This window comes from Daphnia carinata, chromosome 3 (genome assembly GCF_022539665.2).
Source record: "Daphnia carinata strain CSIRO-1 chromosome 3, CSIRO_AGI_Dcar_HiC_V3, whole genome shotgun sequence".
NCBI lineage: Eukaryota > Metazoa > Arthropoda > Branchiopoda > Diplostraca > Daphniidae > Daphnia > Daphnia carinata.
Window position 1 is genome coordinate 7,209,274 of NC_081333.1, and position 23,219 is coordinate 7,232,492.

A 23,219-nucleotide genomic window follows, 5' to 3' on the forward strand; every position below is an offset into this window, starting at 1 on the left:
AGGATCCCGCGGAGAACGACCAGATCTGCGCACACACTCTTGTGAAATCAAACAATTTTAGCTTGTCGTTGTTGCTATTCCTCTTCTTTGTTTCATCCCATTTGCGCAGCCATGAAAAACGAGAGAAGACAAAACAAAACAAAAAAACGAGTGTCTGGCGAAAGGTGAGCGCACGCGCACACACACAAACAGCTGTCAACTCTTCGGACGTGATATAATGGATTCCACTTCATCAGCATAATTCCGACTCATCTCTTTTTTTTTTTTTTTTTTTTTTTTTTTTGTGTGTGTGTGTTGCCTTATTGTTGTTCTGCCGAGGGTAATTCGATTCCGGCATCTTACATATTCCATCCTCCATTTCTTTTTTTGTTTCTTGTCTTCGCGTGCGTCTGTGTATTTATTTTCATATGATATTCACGAGGTGAAATTGTATTATTTTATAATAAATGATGAAAGGATAAAAGAACGAAAAATAATAATAATAAACGAAAAGAAAGAAAGATCGGATGGAAATTCAATGCATGTTGAATTGTTGATTTCGCCGCCACTCATTTCTTTCTTATTATTATTTTTTTTTTTTTTGTTTTCCCTGTTTTCTTTTTCTTTTTCCTTGGATAGATTGAAAATAAAAAGGCACCAAATTACAGACACTCGTGCGTAGTGAGACGAAAAAACCAAAAATATGTTTAAATATTAGATAATCGTTGTATAAACAAGGACAAAAAAAAAAAAAAATAAATACACCGGCTGGGGTGATGCCAGAGACATTTGTTTTTTATCTCTCTCCAAAAAAAAAAAAAAAAAAAAAAAATTTATTAAGAGAATAATTTTCATCGTTTTATCTTCGATCAAATGCTGTTTAGTAGGAAAATATTTTTCAAATAAAAATTGTGCTTGTTGCGCGTGCGCTCATTTACCTGCCGTAGATGAAGTATTTGGAAAAAAAAAAAAAAAAAGAAATAGCTCCCTCTTTGAACGGTGTGGGTGAGAAAAAAAAGAAAAAGGTCCAAAAAAAAAAAAAGAAAGGAAGAAAACACTAAGGCTGGAACGGCGAGGGTGGAGAAGGTATAAGGTATATTACCTTCCAACATTTATTAGATATTTTTTTTTTTTTTTTTTTTTCGACATTTGTTTTATTCTTTTCGTCGTTTTCGGAAACGAAAAGAGGAAAAAAAGAAGAAGAAGAAAAAAGAAAAGAGAAGAGAGAGAGAGAGAGAAAAGCCAAATGATAGCCAATGCGAACCCTAGTGCCCCCCGTCCTTCTCCTTTTTTAAGCGCCCGCCCCTAAAATCGTCGTCCCATACAGTAAAGGCAAGAGAGAGAGAGAGAGAGAGAGAGAGAGAGAGAGAGTAAGGTAGTACTACCTTGCCGCGGCCTTACCTTTAGCTCAGTCCTAGTTGAAGCAGCGTTCAAGACGGACGTCGACTAACGTAAAAAGGGAACACAAAATCTGTTCACTTGAAAAATTCGACTCCAGTTTCGTACAACATCAAAACTACCTCGTTTTCACTGCTCTAACTTACTCAATCGAAACAGCCCTTCAATCTCTCCCCCACCACCCAAGTCCAAAGTGCTAAAGAGTCCGCTTCAGGATTAACAAAAATCAAAGAACCAAAGTGTCGGCCATAAATTCAGTGCGAATCAGAAACCGAAAAGAAACAGAAACCAAAATCCCAAATCGATTGGAGAAAATTGTTTGCTTTTTTTTTTTTTTTTTTTTTTTTTTTTTTATAAAAGATTTGATTCGAAATTTCAAGTTTGGCGCGATGACTTGGATCAGATTGGATGGTTTGGCGTGAACTGGATGAGCGGTCATGATCCCGGTTGTTGGGCGACGGATGAACTTGCTGCTGCTGGCGTCGTCGTCGTCGTTGCCGGTCGAGCCGCTGCTTCCGCCGCCGCCTTCACTGCCGCCCATGTGGATTCATACGTGCAGTTGTGCTCATTGTTGTTTCCCCTGTTCTCGTCTTCCTTCCGACTCGTCTTCCACTTATTCCAACTGCGCTCCGTCCACCGGAGCGACATCCACCGCTGGTTGGCTTCCACACTTCATCGACAGTCTACTCCGTTCGGCACCGTTTCCCCATCGACACGGTATCGGCCTGGAATCCTCATGCCGACTGGATAGCGCCACATGTTCATTCAGAGGTCAGTTTCAACATTGTTTGTTTTTTTTCGTCTATTCTCATTTTATTCTCCTTCTTTCCTTTGAACGCTGACAAGTTCGGATCGATTATCATTTGTTTTCCCTACGCCACTCACGTCTCCATAATTCGCAGCCGAATTTTTTTTTTGTGTGTTCATGAAATCCGGTGATTACGCAACGTCCGCCTCGTAAACGGTGTATGTGCCGCTATGCGTGTGTAATACGGTATATTATCAGTCCAATGTTCGAAATTTAACAAGAAAGGCGGACTAGCTGCCGTCCGCCTGCAACTAGATCAGACAGTTGGTCCCGGTTGACGTGTTGCCATGGTGACTCCGTTAAGAAGACAGAAAATGGAATCTTTTTGCCGGGCCTCGGTTTTGGCCCGTCCATGGTTTTCCCCTTTTTAGTTATTTTTTTTTTTTTTTCGTACCTCCAAAGTTTCATCGAATCAATTTATCTTTACTGTGATTGGTTTACTGGATTCCGTGCTCTATCTTTTCCCTAGCACGAAACAAAGGACGACCCCTTCCGCTCTGATTTGAAACCATTTTTATTTTTATTTTTATTTTTGCTTTTGCTTTTGCTTTTGCTTTCAACGAAGTTAGGACTTTTGCTTGTGGACTCACTTGAAGGTGACTGAAGGTCTCAACCGATTTTTACCCCTGTAGTGCATATCCGCTTGGATTTATCGTCGTGAACCCGTCACGTGTTGTAGCGTATGCAAAGCACTCGAATGTGTGTAGGTTAATGACTATAAGCGATTCAGAGATCGAACTTGTCATCCGAGATTCTAAATGCACACGGTCCGTGATACTGGAGATATTTAGTTTCATTCCTTTTTTTTGTTTTCTTTCAACCTTTGGCTCATTAGCTTCCTGCCGGGGGGAGGGGGGGGGGGTTTGGGCTCTGATGGATAGTTCAAACGTAAGGTACGAGAAGATGGGGGGGGGGAGTAGAGGAGAGAACGTGAAATAGCGCGGGAAAAACCTTCACTTGCGTCAGAGGTAAAGAAAAGGAGCTATACGTGTCGTGTTACAATCGTAATGACGTACTTTTGAAACGAAACTAACTAAACATCAACGGTGGCGAAAGGACAAGGGCGATTGCTCTGGAATTCGTATGTTGTTTTTGTATTTCAAGATCAAAGAGGGCACAGTACGTAAACACCTACTGTCGTCAGATTGGGAGGGAATGTCTCGCCAGGTGTTGAAATCAAGTGAGATTCGATTTTTTTTTTAATCAGTCAGGGGGATTTTAAAAAAAATTCTTTTTTTTTTTTTAACTTGGCTTTTGTTTTTCTTTCTCGTCGTCATCATTGTCTTTTTATTCCATTTTTCATTCGATTTTTTCTTTGCTCTCACAGTTTCATTTCAATCATTGCAAATGTGGGCCGCCGCGCTTGGCATTCCACACCGAACCTCCTGGGGAGCTATTCAATTTTTCTTTTTTTTTTTTTTTTTTTTTTTTTTTTTTTGTCTTGGATCTTCAAATTTTTATCTTCTCTCAATCCTTGTTAAGCGATCTTTGACCCGCTCGGAACTACAAGTGCTACAACGAATGCGATTCAGGGCAAAATGGACTTTGATTCATTTTGGAACACCTTTTGTTTTTTTCTTTCCGCTTCCTCTTCTTCTTCTTGACACACTGGATGAAAGAGAGAGCACAGGAGCCTCCCATTTTCTCCCTCTTCTCGAGAGGGACCCCCCTTCTTCGCTGTTGGTCACTCGGGGCAGCTTAAAAATCCATTCGTTTTGCCGTTTTTTGTCTCTGCTCTCCTGTCTCCTTTCCTACATTTTTGCTCGTTTCCCTAAGCAAATTTTCGCTATAAAAAAAAAAAAAAAAGGTAGATGCGCATACAGTCTGTACGTTGGGACCTCCCACTTCAAGGATCCCGCCGCTCGCTTTACCTACAGATCATTTCTTTAAAAAAAGTTGGAACTTTTTCTTTTTGTTGTTGTTGTTTGGCAAATTCACAAAATGAAAATGGGAGACCGTTGGCTCTTTTTGGGTGTTGAAACGCCTCACCTGACATCTCCCGTGGGACGTGTCAAGCGTGAAACAAAAGTGAAAATGTTGAAAGTATCGCTCACAAAAATCACAGGTGGCAATCTTTCCATTTTCTGAGTTTTATTTATTTATTTATTTTTTATTTCCTTATTGCAACGCTTTTGTTGCCTAAAAGCAACCGAGTCCGCGGATTTTTGAATAATTGTAGTATTTAACCTTATCAGGGGGGGGGGGGGGGGGGGGGGGGCAGAGGATAAACGGATTCCTTTTTTCTATTTCTTTTTGAAAACTTAGACGCGCGATAAGAAAAACCAATTTTTAGTTTTGATGTGTTCATCCCGGCAGCTTTTTTGAACTACGCACGATGATGGAAGAATTAGGTCATTCTGAATTTTTTCCCACTTGTTATATTACACGTAAACAACTACCTCAGCGGATTATCTATCAGATAGTTTGGGAACTAGATTTTCGTAGACGTCAGTCAATAAGTCTGTTTTTGGTTTAGTTTTTTTTTTTTTTTTTTCGTTAACGAGTGAGCGCAGCAATGCGAGTGTGCCAACCGCCGCCCCAATCAAATCACTGCGCGTCCCTTCCTCGGTAATAAATCTGATAGGAAGGCGGAGATTATTATTATTATTTTTTTCTCTCTAGAGAACTACTAAACTGGACTGACACAACCTAAAAAAAAAAAGAAAAAGAAAATAGCTAACAAAAATCCAAATCATGAAAAATGTTTTTTTTTTTTTTTTGTATTTGATTTTAATTCAAAAACAAACCGAAAAACAAAAGGAAATACGTTTTTTTCTTTTCGTGTTTTTCCTTTCACAGATTTTTTTTCTATTTTTACGACGGCTGAAAATTGATTTGAATATTTGATGGTTCCATCACTATGTGTGTAGTATCGTAGTAGTACACACACACACACACACACACACACATACACACTGGATTGGTAGTAGTTTTGTAGTAGTAGTTACTGCAGCAGCAGCAGCAAAGCCATGAGGTGGGGAAAGGTGTTTGCGTTATCAGTTTTCGGAGGCCCGGCGCGTTGTTTATTTTTTTATCTGGACGGGGGGATCAAGAAAGAAAGAAAAAAAAAAAAAAAAAAAAAAAAAAAAAAGCGAGATGCCAACAACACCCCGGGACCGTTCTATCGGCCCTCGTGTATAACCCACAACCACTTGAGTTGATCGCTCCGGCCGTGACTAGGCCTAAATAAGGCAACGGAATCGATCTCGCCGATCGTGTCGTGCGTAGAGTGTTCCAACCATAAAAATGTTTTTTTTTTTTTTCTCAACCCCCCCCCCCCAAAATGATCCATCAAGGACGGACCAATAGTTAAAGGGCCGAACGACCTCCGCTCCCTGATGACAACCAGAGATGGACATGAGGTCGTTCTTCGAGAACGAAAAAAAGAAAGAAATCAAGGAGAGAGAGAGAAAGGAAGAAAAAAAAAAGGAAATGTCAAAAAAAGGAGATGACAAAACACGCATGACTTGTGGTCCCACGATGTCATCGTTGCGGCTGCTGTGCACACATTCCTTCATAGATCCACCCCCCCCCCCCCAAAAAAAAAAAACAAAAAAAAACGTTGTTTTCTTTTTTTTTTTTTTTTTTTTTTTCCTCTATTTGGTGCTGGACACACGGACCAGCCTTTGAACTGTAAAGGTGAGCTTTTTTTTTTTAAGTCGGGTGGCTGCACAGTGCGTTTTACAGCCACCACCAGGAGGCGAAAAATCATAATAAGAAAGAGCTCAGTCACGCTGTCTGTACACATTGATCAGCCCCAGTGACGATGCACTTCGTCAATACAAACAAATGTGCGAGCAAGGAGAAAGGGAGAGAGTAGGCGACCCAAGACGACAGACAACAAAATCTGAAAGAAAAGAAGACTTAAAAAATAAGAGATTTTCACGTCCTCGTCTGATGCATGAAACCAGCATCTAATTCGTCTGTATGAAAGAAAATAAGATTTCCCGAGCAGTCATGGAACATTTGAAAGATTTATATATATATGTATATAAGTTGAGAAGCAGGAAAATGTCAAATCGTATTCACAAACTAGAGACTACACATTTTTTGTAAACAAACGTGCGCTAGGTCTTCCGGGGCCAACGCCCTTTTGTTCCAACTTGACTCTGCCCGTTCAGTTTCTATTACATCACTACCCTCTTTCGACTCGCTTCTAATTTTGGATTCTTCTTCGTACTTTTAAAAAATAATTGCTATTTGACCGATGTTATTATTGAATGATGATGCCTCACGTCTATTCTTTCAAATGTAGGGCTCACAGACCTTTGTCGTTTTGTTCACTAACAAAACTTGGCGAGCACATCTCCGTAGATCCTTATCACTCTAACATGTTTCTCTTTGCTACATTGCAGTTAGTAGTCCCCTCTTGTTTTGTTCCATGTAAAAAATGTAGCGCACCATCCCGTGTAGACAGACCGCGGGCCTCGCCGTGTTTGTCACGCTCGTTTAAACCTCCTGACGAGGAGGGGTGGCCCCTTCTATTTTTTTTTCCGTATATTGCTAGGGCTCAATCGTTACACGCCTCATTAGCAGCTGCCCTTCTCTTTCTCGCTGCCAATTGCCACGCATTTTCTTTTCCTTTGACAAGAGGGGCACGCTCTCCCTTGATTCTAATCTGCTGGATAGGGCGGAGAACGAAGTTGTGTGGAAGAAAAAAGGAATGAGAGATGAGCGATTGTTATTCCGTTGGCTCGTCACAATGTCCGCTGCTCGCAGCAACAACAGCTGTTTTTCTCGTGTGTTTGATTGTCGTGTTCGTGTTCGTGTCGCATCATCTCGCTGCCTTGATGATGATGTGGCTTGGTCGACCGTGAAACGTTTTTTTTTTTTTCAATTGGTTGGGAACGTACGTGCACGTGCCAAATAATAACGAGACCCCACGGCCGTGTGCCCTTCACCTACCACACGCTGCTACCATTGACAACAACCGTGTCGTTGTGTGTGTTGTTTGTTAGCACCTTGATCGTATAAAGGGAGTGGGGAAACATGAGGGGTTTGATCGTCATTAACATCATTCCTTTGCCTTTCTGATTATCGATTGAATCTCTTTGTATTTATTTTTTTTTTCTCATCAACTTGGATTCTCGTGCCAAGTCCACGTCACTATCTGTCTCTTGGATTCTAAAAAGTAATTGATGGATGATCAATGCGACTCGCTAGTGGAGAGAATAGAATCGGTTTCGTGATGACCCATTCGATGGAATGTTTGTAACGTGGGGAAATAGTTTTGTTTAAAGACGAAGGCAGGAAAGAACACGGGGACGTTATGTGAATGAAAAGAAAAAAAACTACAGAAGTTCCTTATATTTTTTTTTTTCATTTTTAATTGTGTAAGCTGAGATACGAGGAGGGGGGGGGGGGAGGGACGCTAATGTCGGCCAAGGCGATCGTACGTTGAAAATGATTTTTAAATAATCTTTTGGTCGATTTACTCGCGAGCATTTCATTTGCCCAGCTCGACGGCCAGATTGGAGACAGCAGTCCAAGCATTTTTAGAGAAGCGAAGCTTTGAACGCAGCGGGCCGTATTCCTCGAAGGAGGTGGGGATCAGCTGATTGAATCTCGATTAGGTTTAAATTTGTATTTTTATAGCAGTTGAGAGGGAGAGAGAGAGAGTTAAAGAAAATGTCCGCCCCAAATCTCGCCGACTATATAAATCACACCGCTAACAAGGTTAATTGAAAGGTGGTTCTATTCTTATTTGATCAACGAGATTTCTCTAGGGCAAAGTTTTCCGAGCAAATCATTTTTCCCAGAACTTCGGACGAACCTTCGGACGAACCTTCGGCACGGGACGGACATGTTTTTTTTTTTTTTTCCAGTGTCGGGAGCTAACAGTTGAGCGGGATTGGCTATGTTTTTGTGTGCGTAAGAAACGTTGGCGGGGTGATGGGGCGGCAGCCACTGCTGTTGGAAGAGTGGCTTCATAGAAATTTAAAGAAGAGCTTTTTATTATTTTTTTTTTTTTTTTCCCTTAAGTTATTGGAATCGTCAAACCACTCCAAAACAAAAAAAATCTCTTTCTGTTCGCGCGTTTGAACGAAACCCTCTGAGAATTTTGTGTTGTTATTGTTGAATAATGCATAATATAGTTGCGTGTTTCCACCCTTTTTTTTTTTTTTTTTTTTTTTTTTCTCCGTTCCCTTTTTGATTTCCAAAATCGATTTCTTACAAAAGCATTACGGTCGTTTAGTTATTTTACCTTTTTTCTTTTCGGGGCTTTGGAGTGAAAGATATTTCTTTTTTTTTTTTCTCCCTCTCTCTCTCTCCAGATATTCTCGGGCTGTATAGTATCACTATCGTTTATTGATAATAAACTTTCAATATCATTTTCGTGGGCACACGAGGAGGGACGACTTGTTTCGAAAGTTTTACGTATATACTCCGAAAGAAAGGAAGAAAAGAATTGATTGAATGGCGACTATCCGATGAGAGAGCGGCGAGGCTATTTCTTTTCTGTTGTCGACGAGCTTTTTTTTTTTTTTCAATGTTATCGAGAGAAAACGTTCCACGCAACGCACGCGATTGTGTGTGTGTCTGTACATCACGGAGGGCTGATATGTTTTTAATGCAGTTGTTGTAGCATGGGTTAAAAGACAAGGAGAGAAAAGACAGTGCGGTTAAATCTTGAAGGGGGGCCTGGAATTGTTCTCTTTTGTCCGTTCCTCCCCCCCCCCCCCCCCCTTCGAACAGACAACATGGCGATAAAAAGAAAGAGTCTCTAAGAGCTTTTTTTTTTCTTTTTTCCGTGCTATTCTCTTCTTTTCATTGCCTCCAAGCGCGTCGCCATCAACGATCGAGAAATCAAAATAAATCAAAAGATGTTTCGGTCGGTAGCGGCTTCGTAATACATCGGCCTATAATACGGTGTCCATCCATCTTTCTTGCTAGTGGTGTAGCAATCTGCATATAAATGTTCATCGGGGAGAAGGAGGTCTTCACCTTTTTACAGAGGAGATGGAGTGCGGGAGCGCATCTTACCTTGTGTTCTTATAGATTTGTTATTCGCCTGGCCGAGGTCGTGGAGGTCGCTCCGAGTCGGCGGCGGCCTTCCTTTTTGAGTGTGTACGTGTGTGTGTGTGTGTGTGTGTGTGTGTGAGTGCGCGCACTGTGTCTCACATCCACACGCTCCTGTGCGGGAGAGAAAATAAGATTTTTTTTTTTTTCTTCTTCGCTTATTGTTGATGTGAATTTTCCCCCTCTTCGACCTCCTCTTTCGCTTCACCTTCAGTCGTGCGTCAGAAGTGACTTGAGTGATTGGACCCTCTTTCAACTACAACTGTGCGGCAGTGTAGACGTGTATATATATATATATATATATCTGTGTCCGTGGCATATACGTTATGTGTGTGTCTATACATACGTGTGTGTTGTATTCCTTTTCAGAAAAGAGCGAGAGGCAGATTACGTATTCTTTCTTTTTTGTTTTCGGCGGGGTCTAGACTGATGGCGGCGCGCTGGGATTGATTTCCATCAAAGCTTTCATTACATCGTGGAATGCCTATTTCCAATGATCAGATAAAAAAGGCAAGCAAGAGAAAAGGGGAGGAAAAAAGAGAAGCGGATAGAAACGAAACATCCTTTCCCATACGGCACCCACCCACACGTATAATGTACCGCGCATTTCGAACACCTATTCCCTATTTTGGTGGGCTGTTATTATAATCATTATGATTACATTCGATTTTTTATTTATATAATAACAGACTGTATAATGGCAGTAGTAGTAGTAGTAGTAGTAGTAAACGTGTGGCTTTGCTAATCAACCAATACGTTGTGAACGAGCGGCAGCATCTACGGATCGTTACACGATTTGTTTTCAACGACTCCTCCCGAACTTTGTTTTTTTTTTCTTTTTTTCTTACACGTTAGGAATGTTAGTAGCTATCACGAAGCTAATCGTCTTCATTATTTAAATCGGATCCTTATTTCGTTGCAAGCTAAGACGGAAGTCAATGCCATTCAGATATTTGAAACGCTTTTTGAGTTGAAGAAATGTTTGAAATTGCGCGAGTGAAATTTGCTTTCGTTGTTGTAGGTGTCTAAAATATACAACACGGAGCGCGTGTAATAGCAAAGAAGGAGGATGCACAGAGATGGGCAGCAGAAATGAAAGAAATAAAAATAAAGTGACCGAGGGTGGAACCTTTACGACAGGGTCGCGCACTGCGCTGTCGGCGGAAAAGGCTGTAAAAAAAAACAAAACAAAAAAAACTCTACCCACAGTCGTCCCCACACCGTTCAATTAGAGCCGTGTTACAACCCCGGCCACTTGGAAGCCTCCCCACCTCCCCGTAGGACAAAAAAAAAAAAAAACACCCAAAAAAGGTGCAGTGGAATGTATAAGGACACGTAGGCATATAACTTTACGTATATATATACACGGGGAAAGGTAAAGCGCTATTTTTCTAAGACTATTTAGAAAAGAATGAAAGAAGAAGACGATAAACAACACATTTCTTTTTTTTTTTTTTTTTTTTTTTTTGTGACTTCTCTGTCGTGCCCCCTCCTCTCTAATAGATGCTATTGCTTATTGCTGAAGAGCTGGAGAAAAATGGATTTGTTGTCTTGTCAATTGGGACTCGTACGCGCCATGTGCGTCTCTATAAGCACCGATGCTAACAAACAACACACCGTTACTTACCTGGTGTTTGTTGGCTTGAAAATGGCCGCACGGGTTCTTTGATTTTTAAATGGATTCACAGCAGCGGCGAGAAATGGTACAGCGAGGGGGTAAAATGCAGTAAATACAACCGTATCACAAGCTAACAAATGAGGTGTGTAATGGGGGTCTGTTTTTTTTATTTCGCCCCGAGACTGTGCAGCAGGAGGAAACATTTGTGGAGGGGCTACATATTACAACAAGATGAAAAATGAGGCTTGTTTTTGGAAAATAAAATTTCGATTTTTTTTTTTTTTTTTTTAGCTAGAAGAATCGTGTTGTGCATATATTAAATTCATGATAGGGCCGTTGTAATTTACCTTAAACGTGAAATCCATCAAATCGTGAACAAGGCAAGGAGGGAAAACAACGAATTATATTCTATCTAGCCGTAGACGTGGAATACACTTTGCGGGACTTGTAGTGTTAGCAGTGCTCTAGCAGTTGGGAATTCTTTAAGGAATGAAGGGCGTGTCACGACTCTGGGGCGGAATTATTATATCGTTTTTTTTTTTTTTGTTATTTTCTTTCGTTCGTTTTTTTGTTTTTTTTGTTTTTTTTCTTGCGCCTCCACCCTGACTCCCTCCCTTCTCCTCCTTTTTCTTTCTTTCTTTTTTTTTGTGGTTCTGTTACGTCCTCCTCCTTGGCTTTCCTGCTCGTGATTAACGAGAGAGAGACACGTTAATCATCATAAGTATCCGAAGCATTTGCATAAGTAGCCGATGCTCTGTGAGAGTTGGAGAGAGAGAGAGAGAGAGAGAGAAAAAAAAGAAGGGTGTTGATGGCGGCTTCCCTTTCCACATCAGTAGACAAGGCGAGGGAGAGCTCATTAGACGCAATTATAGCAGAACAAAAAAAAAATATATATATATATTTTTTTTTCTCTTTTTCTTTTCAAAATGTATGCTGAAAAGTTTGGGTGTAATATACGCTTCTCCGTAATTTCTACTTCATTTTTTTTTTTTTTTTTCTTATAGGGCAAACCAGACAGTGTGGGGGGTTAGAGAAAAAAAAAAAAAAAAGAAAGAGAAATTAGGGAGGTCTCGGTAGAATTTCGAGAACAATTAGCCAGGGGTCGAAATCACCAAACCTACATAAAAAAAATATATATATATCGATAAAGCACCAAGTACAGAATTATACGGCAATATCTCTTTTCACCTCAACAGTTATGTCCATTTAGGTTGGGGAATTATTGTATTGGACAGCCGCTCGCGCGCGCGTTTCAAATGAATCGTTTTTCTTCACCATTTCTCTCTTCTTTCGAGATGGTCTTAGTGGGTCACTATGATCGCCATCGCGGCCTCCTTTTTTTCCCCCTCCGTTGTAGTGTCTTTATCTTGTTGCTCTTCTTCTTTTTGATCTTCGCTTCGCTTTTTATTGGATGGTCGTACCGATACTGTAATGAAGTCATTCCAAGGTTCTCTTCTCCTTCAAGAAGGAACATGTTATTTATTTTTAAATGGACCGGAAAGATGTGCCCGAACTGATAGAGAGAGAAACACGGACATGTACTGGAACCCCCCTAAGAAAAGAAAAGAAAAAAAAAAAAATTCAAACGGAACCAATTCGACTGATGAACTTGCCCAACTCGAGTCCCTTTTTTTTTTTTTGTTCGACAATGAACTGGTCAAAAGAAATTTTTTTTTTTTAAATGCGCTACAACATGTATACATAAGTTTAGCCCAGCACTATCTGTCTCTTCGTAGAGACTGTACACTCTGTTGTTGTTGTGCCTGCGTGTGTGTGTGCGTGTGTCTAAACGACCTCCATGTCCTCCCCTCTTTCCACATTTTTTTTTTTTTTTTTTTTTACCTCTCCACAGGCCCGTAGAGCACAGCGGCATTTGAAAATGTTTTCAGTTTCTCACAGGCAAAAACGCTTTTTCTCTCTCTCTCTCGTCTATACATCTGTATATAACATACGTATGCCAGACTATATAGTTGAAGAGTGTGTAGCTATATTGACAAGGAAAAGCATGCTGCAAACGAACATTTTAGTGACATAATAAACGAGCCACAGGGATCTTCTTCGCTATATATACCTGTCCTCTTGCTTAACAGACGGAGTTTTGCTGATGGCTTCTTCTTTTGGGAGGGGGGGGGGGGTGTTTAATGAACGACCCATCTCTTCTATCTCTATTTTTCTTTTGTGTTGTTTTTTTCCTTTTTTTTTTTTCAGAGAAGAGGACAGAGAGAAAAAGTTTTTATTCTTTCCTGGGTGGTAATACAATGTCATTCCTCTTGCTTTGTTTTCCTTTTTTTTTCCTACCCCGAAAAAAAAAAAAATGTTTGAACCAGAAGTTTCAGTAGAGGGGGGAAGGAAATTCGAAACGGGATATGTCACAGACGCATGCGCACAAGGTAAACCGTATCGGTCTTAAATACGGTTTCTGAAGTTGAGCACACATAAAAAAACAAAACAAAAAAAAAACAATGACAGGGAGGGTTTTTAGTCTCTAATGTGTGTCTCGTTGAACAACAACAAATGGGCCAACTTTTTCAATGAATTACCAATAGATGATGACAACCGGTTTTTTTTTTTTTTTTTTTTTTTGCTCCCTTCCCCCGTCTCTGTTTTGTTTGTCGTTTGCTGGCCCGTCTGGTAAATAAGGGAAAAGAATGTGCACACTATTTGGATAGGATTTCATTATTGTATTCTTTTTTTTTGTGTGTGTTGGCTAATCGTTAACTCATCTGAATGCGCTGTGGAAATCACGAAAGCCAAAAGAACTTTCAAGTTTTCCGCTCTTATCTTTTGGAAGCAAAAAAGAAAAAGAAAAAAAAAATTGAGATTCTAGAATGTAAGAAAATGCCGGATCCGCGTGCATGTGTGTCACGGTGTGTAACGAAGTGTCTTGAAAGATTCGCCGCCTTAACGCCAACCGGACGCCATCACCTTGTTGATACGTCCGTCACTTTGATTCGACATTTCATTTTTCCTCTCCTCCCCCCTCCGTTTTATAAGCGATCAACATTCACGCGCTCACGCCTATCTTCCCAAAATAAATGTTATTTTGATTGTACAGCCAAGCGTGCACGTCCCAGGTAAAGGTCACTAGTAACATCGGTCACGACGGACGGTTGCGCGGCAGGCGCTGGCGGTAAACAAAACAAAAAAAAACAAAAAAAATCGGCAGTTGAAGGACGTGGATCACTAACCAAAATCTCAAGTCCAGTTTTAATTGCCCTTTTGGAATTCCTTGCGCCCGCTATTTATTTATTTTTTTTTTTTAATATTACCTTTTCGTTTTAATCAGTTGTAGCGTTTCTTATGTCTCGGAGAGCAATAACAAAAACAATCTCTACGCTAAATTGCGTATATTTTGTTTTTTTGTTTTTTTTTTGCTCTTTGAAATGTTTTGGTTTTTTTCCCTCCCGTGTATGCGTGTAATCTTTTGAGTTTGATCGTCGTCCGTGTGAATAACCCGAGACGTGGAAATATGAAAAGAGACGGTAATGTTTTACACGTTTATTTATTTATTTATTTTTTTTCGTTTTTTTTTTTCATCGGAATTTTGTTTTATATTACCGCATTCCTCCCTTCACGGTGTTATTTTTTTTCCTTTCTTGTATTCGGTCGGGATTTTTATTACAACATTCACCCAATGTCGCCACACCAGTTGACTTGGCCGTAGTGTAATAATACCGCCGTCCGGCAAATCGGCTTTGTATACCTTGTTATAATTCTTTATTACCACGTGTAGGCTATCCAGATAAAAAAAAGAAAATTGTCCTCGTATGGTTTCAACTTCAGAAACATTATCATCGGTGACATTTTAGATTTACTGGACGCAGCCACATTCGTGTGGGTGTAGTTTTTGGCGGAAGCGCACCGGCCGATTCCTTTTTGTACAGAGGTTTCGTTCGTTAAAGAGACGCGGCATTATCTAGAAGCTGGATCTTTCTCGTTTTTTTTTTTTTTTTTTATTTGTATGGGACTTGTCCACTTAAACGCTACTAATAAAGTACACACACACACACACACAAATCAAATGCGGTGCAGACGTTGAGACTGGCGGGCGTCTATCACGCGTAGTCGGATGTAAAGAGAGTCAAGAGCATTTCTTTTCGTCCGGAGCCAACCAATTGGACATTGCTTTTATTTTTTTTTTTTTTGGTGTATATATCTGGGGGTTTATTATTCATTTTTTTTTTTTTCCCTCTCCCTTTCTTATGTTTTTTTCTTCACCCCAGAAAAAACCACACAGTCCCGACTACCGGATTTTCACGATCGTCGCGCCGTCTTTACGACGAGCCATTCCGACAACATTTGTCGGGACCTTTTTCTTTTTTTTTTTTTTTTTTTTTTTGCTTTTGTGCCTTCGGTTCGCCGCGCCCAGTGGCCTTTAAATATGTAGAGACACGAACAAATGACACTGTTAAGCTCACTAAGCAACAAAAAAAAAAAAAAAAAGAAAAATAATAATAATAAAAAATAAAAACAAAACGCCGTCGAAAAAAAAAAAAGAAAAAAAAAAATAAACACTCAAAAAATGGAACGCGATCGTTTGGCGTGTTTTCGTTTTGGATTCACCGTTTGATCGCCGACAGCGACACTCTAGCTGCCAAACGTGTGCTATTAACGTTTCTTCGAACCGCCACGAAGCGATGGTTACCTAGATAATTTTTTTTTTTTTTTTTTTTTCTGAGGGTTGGCTATTGTTTTCTTGGTTATTTAGTGATTTTTTTTTTTTGTTTTTTGCTGTTGTTTGTTTGTTGCCTTTTATTTATGGCCTTTTCTTATGTTCTTTTGTTGAACGTCGTCGACCTCGCGCAGATTTTTTTTTTTTCCTACTTTTCGTGTGTGTGTGTGTGTTGTTATTCCTGAATAGTGATGAAGGGAAAAAGGGAAATTTCGGGGGTGCAATGTATGTTTTTCTCTTTAGAAAAAAAAAAAAAAAGAGAAGAAAAAAGGGACGGAGAAAAAGTAAAGGAATTTCTGGCAGTTACGTGTCAAAAGGGACCGCCACCACCATCGTCTCTATGAGTCTACTCGCTCAAGTGGATTGCTCAATCATACAGAGAGAGAGTTTTTTTTTTCCCCTTAAAAGAAAGAAAGTCTGGGCAACAAGGGAAGAGACAGAGAGAGAGAGAGAGAGAGAAGGCGTCCAATGTAATGAATTCAAGAAGCGCCGCTGCGTTCCAGAAAAAAAAAAAAAAAGAATTTTTGCGCCTCGATTCCAATTTCTTGTGCATTTCTGACCCGAACCGTTCCCATATCACCAACTTGGTTGACTCCTTGACCGGATCTTTACCAGCATTTTTATTTTTTCGCCTCTTCTACGTCACGATGTTGTTAGACTGGCTAACACACACACACACACACACACACACACACGTCATCGCCTCACAGTTTTGTAGGAGCCACAACGACTGGCGCCCCCGTAAACCCTCGGCGCGAGTCATCTGTGCGGCTACCGCATTTTTGGTTTCGTTTGAAATGCGCTAGCGTGATTCACGCTAGCGCCTGCACTCCTCCTCCTCGTTGTCGCCGTCTTTAGGACGGAGAGGGGAAAAAAAAAAGGCGAAACAAAACAACATCTCATAAAACAGACAACAAGAAAAGACGGGATGGAAGGCAGCGATAGATAAACTGGCCGCATAAAGTCGTGCGGTGCTGCAGCGTTCAGTCGTGTTTTGATCGAGATTCCACTTAGATCGGCCTCGGACTCCATTCTTTTTATTGCTCCTTCTCTTGTTTATTCGACTATTTGATTTTCGTTCGGCATTTTCAATAACAAGAGCCAACAGATAAGAGCCCTAGTGCGTTGTGGTGTCGGCCAGTTGAACTGTAACCCAGTGGTGTTGCCTGCGTTCCATTATCACGCCGATATTGAGCGCGCTCGATGCGTCGTCTAGTGAATCTTTGTCGATAGTTTCGTGCGTCGCGAGGTTCAACTGCGGCCATGCGAGCCAACGGATTATGTTGCGCCACCTCCGCCTCCCCTTCCGCTTGTCGTTATCCAGGTGAGATGCCATAGCCCATCCAATTTAAATGAAATGCACACATTTCAATGTCGGATTTTTTTTTTCCCCTGAGTTATGCGGAACACTGCCGCTATGCTTTCAAGGCCTACCGTAATCTCTGTAAGGGAAAAAAAAAATGCCAGGCCCTGATTGTGAACGGCGTGCGGTTAGCGATAGATTACATATGCCCCCGTACATGTTTTAGTCATTACGCAATCAAGTGGCAAGGACGTCTGATTTCCCGTCGTGTATGCAGCGTGAGCCGAGAGATGAACTCTCCTATTTTCTCCGATGGAAACAGGTGCAATATACCGAGTCATTCTGCCAAGTTAGACACGGAATAAGGAAGAATAGATGACGGCATCTCTCTTATTTATGGTTCCATCCTGGTAAAGCTTTAGGGTTTCCCCCCTTTGGATTCACCAAAGCTCGATATCCTTTTTACACGTTGCTCACGCTTCCTTTGCCCTTATCTTTTCACTAAAATAGATTTACGCTAAGCCAAAGACGATGTCTGTATTTGATAAGCGAATTCCCCGACCAACCGCCTATACGGTTGACGTAGATAGTCCGATCCGAATGTTCTGTCCCCGAAATCTGTGCTTCTCTTTCTCACTCTGATCTTCGTTGGGTGTGCATCGATTTTAAAATTTGTGTTTTCTTTTTTTTTTTTTATGTTTAGGATACTGAGAAACGCCGTCCTAGCGGAATTATTACTTTTCCTGATGGTGAGTCACTATTTCAGACAATCAATTCGGTCTATGTTTTCGGTGTGTGTATGTGTGTGCAATGTGTTGTGCGGGCAAACGGGCTGTGTGATGCCGCGACGTCCGCATTCGCTGACGCATAGGCACAAGTGCGCGTGAGTTTGTGCAACAAGATTGCTTCGAATCGACAGTTTGATTCAACACAAGCCCGAAACAAACGAGAACCCGCTCCTCATCCACGCCAGATGTTTTAGCAGCAGCCAGCAAAAGGCATCATCGAGACGCAAGAGAATTACGATGGCATGATGTCATGAAGTCGCACGTCAATGAGGCAAAAATTATGTCCTCTTCACGCTGTGCTATGCGGCTGGATTAGAAAGGTTGTTGGGTATATCAGCAGAGTAGTTTGCACTCGATTTTGAGTACATCGAGAAGGGAAAAGGAAATAGAAATCCTCTTGTCGTTATTTATTTGTACGTCGAAAAAAGAAAGAAGAGGATAACAGCCAGCCAAATGATAAAAAAATCTCCAATATTAGAAAAGGAATAATTATTGGAGTGGGGTTCAGAGGCCATTGGTTCTCTCGCTAAGGGAGTGATGAATGAATTTGCATACCGATTGCTGGTCATGTGTGGCCATAGATGATCAAACAATGAGTCGCTAGAAAAATGGCTCAACGCAAACACACGCAAAGGCGACGTGCGTAGTTGGTGTTAATAACGAAAAACCTTGGCATCGTTATTTTTTAAAAATTCTTTTACTACTAGATTCTTCTATTTCATTTTTTTTTTTTTTTTTTTTTCAAAAAACAAAACAAAACAAAACAAAACAAAAAAATTTGTTTGCCCTTCAGGTGGCGAATTGCGCACCAAGCAGGCCGCGGGAGGACGCCGGCCGAGTGCCCGGAAATCCAGCAGCATCATATCTACCGTCCGTCGTTAGTAGTAGCAGTGGTAGCAGCAGTCTTAAAAGCGGACACAGGAGAAAGGCGGGGCCGATTTCTTCCGCTAAAGGAAATGCAACTGCTTCTGAACGAACCGACCCCGCCGCCTTCATCGTCAAAGATCATCCGCCCAACGAAATCGCCGGATTGCAGAGGGTCTACAGATGGAGCACGGCTTGCTCGTCGCTCCGTTCCGGCGGCGATCTGTTGCGTCTCCTGCCCAATGGAACTGTCGACGCTCGCGGCGGTCCCACTGACCCAGACAGTGAGTTTGCCTTTTTTTTTTTTTTTTTTTTTTTTTTTAAATATTCTAAATCATTCAAAATACGTGATTTTTTCTTCTTCGCTGTCTGCGTTTTCATCTCTGGCGTTTGTTTGCTGTGTTTGTCGACGCGATTTGATTAAAAAGAGTGGAACACACGGGATTCTCCATTGAGACTGTGAATGTAAGCGTCCAGTAACGTCTCCCCAAAAGAAGACATCCATTCAGAAAGTCGTTGACAATGAGAACAACAGCTCTATACAACTCGTTCAAGTGAACTACTACTGCATTCTTCCTTTTTGGGAAAGGGGAGGGGGGAATGTTACGAAATTAGTTTTATTTTTCTCTTTGCTGGCCCGTAGTCTGTCGGCGACCTTAACTGTTAACTTCCAGCTATTACCACTAGTACTATGACCACTACGCGAAGAGAACAAGAAGGCAAAAATTTCAACAAAATAAAATGAGAGAGCTAAAAGAGAAGTGGGCAAAAAAAAAAAAAGCAAAAGAGGAAGGAAAGCTGGGCGAATATTGACACAGGCCCCCACTTCTGTCTGCGCTCACCGTTGTCGATGTGAAAACGTTCGTCTCAATATTCCCGCGCGCGAGTTAACTGCAGACACTTACACGCACGCATATGTACTAGCGTCAACTAACCAACTCGAGTGTTGTGTCATCTGTGTCAATAACAAACACGGCAGTCATTAGTTTGACTTCTTGTACGTATGAGTGTTTTCTTCTTCCTCTTTGTTTTCCTTTTTTCTTTCGTTTTTATCTTAAAACATTTTCCTCGGCTGCGATGATTTTTGAATGGATGCGCGCAACACTGGCCTCCATTCAATTCTAGTACTGAAAATTTGTTTGCAAGAAACGCAGAAAAACGTTTTGGAAAAATTCTTTTCTTCTTTTGATTGGTTCATGGTTTTTTTTATTGTAGATGTAACAGTAGGTAGGCAAACTGATGAACCTGATGAACTCGGAAAATTGGGGGATATAACTGTCAATGATTGACATTCGTCTATCGGTCACCATAAAAGTTGAGCCGTCTATCGCAATGCGTTGAGTGTCCATCGCAACAGTCAGCTTTCTATTTGATTTAGGCTTTTGAGATGAAAAGCTGAATAAATAAAAATGGAGCTACGATTGAGCCTTAGATTTCAATTCATCCCTCTCTATTTATGTCCCCCCCCCCCCTTGAGGAAGAGACTAAATAATTGAGAGCACGACATCGCTAATCCCACTTGTGACGTTGTCGGGACCGTGTCGAAACAAAAACCTTCAGCGTTGCGGGGCAACGTTTAAACTTATGTCCGGCGAAGCTTTGCTCTTCTTTAATCTTCGCCGTGGCCTGAATTTTTTCTTTCCTTTTTATCTGATGACGTTGGTAGTCTTCACAGTCTCGGACACGCATAATGTTGTTGGCAAGAAATCATTTTGTCTGTGTGTGCGCTCGTGTTAACATTGGGGAATGTGGCGTGACGAGTGACAATAAAGCCAACAACAACCAAAAAGAAAGATAAAATTCCAAAAGAAAAGCGCAATATTTATTTAAATTTGTGTTGTTGATTTTGTTTCCGATTGCAGCTGATATCGAACTGTCTTCGGTCGGTCCCGACGGCAAGGTCTACATTCGCTCCAAGACCAGAAACCTTTACCTCTGCTTCACCAAGAAGGGCAAACTCGTCACCAGGGTAAGAAAAATTCCATTTTATTCCCCACGTTTCACAAGCCAAATCTCCATATAGTCCCTCAGGCACGTAGAAAACAAAAAAAAAAAAATAAATAAATAAAGGGCCGTGACGATAAAGATGTCGAATGTTTGGACCAAACGACATTCGTGATCGTAAATCAAAATACTCTCAGAGAGAATGTCTTTTTTAAAGCAAAAAAAAAAAAAAAAGGGGCGACAGCAATGCGTCGAAACACTCGAATAGTTGTCAATATGGCCGTAGTAATAAAAAAAAAAAAAAATCAAACGACCGCGCTAGCGTTGTAATGGATGTTGCACTTTTTATTCATGCCATTCTCTCTTTCTCTTTCTCTCGTTGCACCTGTTTTTTTTTTTTCGTGTTCGCGTTAACGCAGGAAAAGCCCGGAGAGGACAAGACGCTGTGTCAATTCTACGATATGCTGTGGCAGGGCAACAGGCGCTTCGTCAGCGTCTACCGCCGCAATCAGCAGCAGAAGAAGGCACGCAAAATCTCGCACCACCAAGTGCCATGGTCGGTGCCGTTGCCCGGCTCACAGGATAGGAGCTGGAAAGATGGAAATGCTGCGTTACCACCTGCCAATGGCCAGGGCGTAGGACTGCCCGATGGCCAGTTGCACACGGACGATTGGCAGGTCGGTTTCGGTCGGTCGGGCGAGTCTCTCAAAGGCTCTGCCTGGCGCAATTCCAAGCATCGCAACTGCTTCGACCTGGTCGAGCATGTCGACCATGTTCGTTCGTCAGATACCGAACAAGTGTCGCCCGTTGGAAGCAATCAAATGTCGCTGATCTTTCAACGTGAAAACAGTGTACCAGAACGATCGGCTACTGCTGTTGGCGTCGATAAACCCAAAAAGATATCGATCAGCAGTCCGGCACGTAAAAGCAAGGCCAGCCATCAGGAGAAGAGTCCAGCCAAGGACAGGGACGCTGGCAGTAGTGCTAGTGTTAGTGGTGTCAGTAAAAACAGTCTGGGACGGACAGCCGTCAATCACAAAAACGTTGGCGCGTCGAGTAATAGCTGGAAATCGGGTCTCAAAGAGGGTGGAACTGGCAGACGGAACAAGATCCACCACCACTCGTCGGGTAGGGGCGGCAGCCCGATAAAGGGAGCCGCTGCCGTGAGTGAGGAACACGGGCGAGCACCGCGGCCGAGAGTCGATAAAACGAACGCGAAAGAAGTGAGCGCCAAAACGCAAGTCGGGGGGAAGTCGCATCCGGCGGAGACGGAACTGTTTGCGCCCGTCGAGTTTTGGAAGAACAAACTGGTGCTCGACGATGCCCCAGCTGCCATGACCAACGTGGATTTTGATTCTTACCTGGCCGAAACGGAGCGCCTTTTAGCTCATCCGGAGGAAGTGATTGGCGATGGTGAAGATGTTGCAGCTACTGCCGCCTCTGTTGTTGGATATTCTGCTGCTCCGCCCTCTACTTCCTCGCCTGTACAGCGTACCGCTTTCATCCAGCGCGATTCGGGCGGATGGGAAGAGGTGATTATTAATCAGTCGGATGCTTCACTTCCAGCCGCGTCAGCATCGAATCTGCAACAACACGATGACATGGTGGTTATAGACGATCGTGCTGATGTGTGGCAGACACAAATGAAATGGAATAACGATGAGAAGCAACAGTAAGACAAACATTACGCCCGTGACAAGAACTGGAAAACAAAGATTCACCATCTGGATTCTACTGAATTTTCACATTCTACTCGTTCCCGCGCGATTTCGTATATAAATAAATTAATGTTTGTACGTGTTTTTTTGTTTTTTTTGTTTTGTACCCATCTATTACAACCCTCGGAATTTTACATATAATAATCCGCCGCCAAAGTCCCTTCTCCTTTTCCAATTTTTGTAACTTTTTGTTTGTATCCCTCATTCCCGATTTTTTGCTATTATTATTATGACACTCTGAACGCTCCCAACACACGTATTTTTGTACATTGCCCTATAGTTCGAAATCGTCTTGACCTTTCAACTACATCCTCACAGCTCCGCCGCTCAACTTCATTTTTTTTTTTACGCTGAGATTAGCTCTCTCTCTCTCTCTCTCTCTGTCTGTCTCTCTCTCTCTCTCTCTCTCTCTCTCTCTCTCTCTCTCTCTCTCTCTCTCTCTCTCTCTCTCTCTCAACTCCCTCCCGTTCATACACTAACCCTCCTGTCCATTTTAAATGCTACAGTATATAATTGAATGTGAACGTCGTGCCAATATGTCCTTTTAAAATTCGTTTTTTATTATTGTACTCCTGTGCCCATGAATGTTTGTATTAATATTGCCATACTATATACCGCCACCGGGTCGAGTCACGTGACAGTCTTTAAAGAAAAAAAAAGAAAAACAGAGAAAAACAAAACAAAAAAAACAAACAAAACAAAACAAAAACAACAACCAACAGTTTTGCTCTCTCTCTCTATCTCTCTCCCGATCATCGGTGCCAGATCTGCTTTCTCTTTCATTTTTTTTTTTTTTTAAACAAATTCTTATTTACATTTGTACATTATTTCATGATTGTGTTTCTCTCCATCTCTCCGTTTGCCTCCTAACTTTCATCTCTGCAAATGCGCAATGTTCGCCCGTGTAATGTCTGTACAGCCCCTATCACAGTGTGCTACTACTACTTTTACCTATATGGCCCTTTCCATCATTTCAACACGAATAAAAAAAAAACAAATCAATTTTCCGTGCGCGTTATTTTTTTTTTTTTTTTTTTTTTTTTTTGGTTGAAACCTTTAAATTTTTTTTTGTGGCCACAATCACAGTATTTTTACGAGTGCTCGTCG

The 23,219-nt window shown here is 41.5% G+C and overlaps 1 protein-coding gene across 2 annotated transcripts; it reads left to right on the top strand.

The window, feature by feature from the left end:
* Window positions 1-1,729: 1,729 nt before the first annotated feature.
* LOC130685408 (uncharacterized) lies at window positions 1,730-22,316 on the top strand. Of its 2 annotated transcripts, none has more exons than XM_057508703.2 (5): window positions 1,730-2,148; window positions 17,502-17,547; window positions 18,380-18,734; window positions 20,313-20,419; window positions 20,814-22,316. In XM_057508703.2, the coding sequence occupies exons 1-5, from the start codon at window positions 2,135-2,137 to the stop codon at window positions 22,068-22,070; spliced, it is 1,779 nt and encodes a 592-aa protein (XP_057364686.1). In that variant the 5' UTR covers window positions 1,730-2,134; the 3' UTR covers window positions 22,071-22,316. The 2 variants fall into 2 exon arrangements, with proteins under 2 accessions (XP_057364686.1, XP_057364685.1); XM_057508702.2 differs by lacking the exon at window positions 1,730-2,148 and adding an exon at window positions 16,403-16,819.
* Window positions 22,317-23,219: the final 903 nt, after the last annotated feature.

Excerpts from the sequence above, each read along its gene's own strand:
- LOC130685408 (XM_057508702.2), top strand. The coding sequence starts at position 16,776 with ATGTTGCGCCACCTCCGCCTCCCCTTCCGCTTGTCGTTATCCAG. Across the intron at positions 17,548-18,379 it reads AATTATTACTTTTCCTGATG|GTGGCGAATTGCGCACCAAG; the intron begins GTGAGTCACTAT and ends TTTGCCCTTCAG. Across the intron at positions 20,420-20,813 it reads AGGGCAAACTCGTCACCAGG|GAAAAGCCCGGAGAGGACAA; the intron begins GTAAGAAAAATT and ends GCGTTAACGCAG.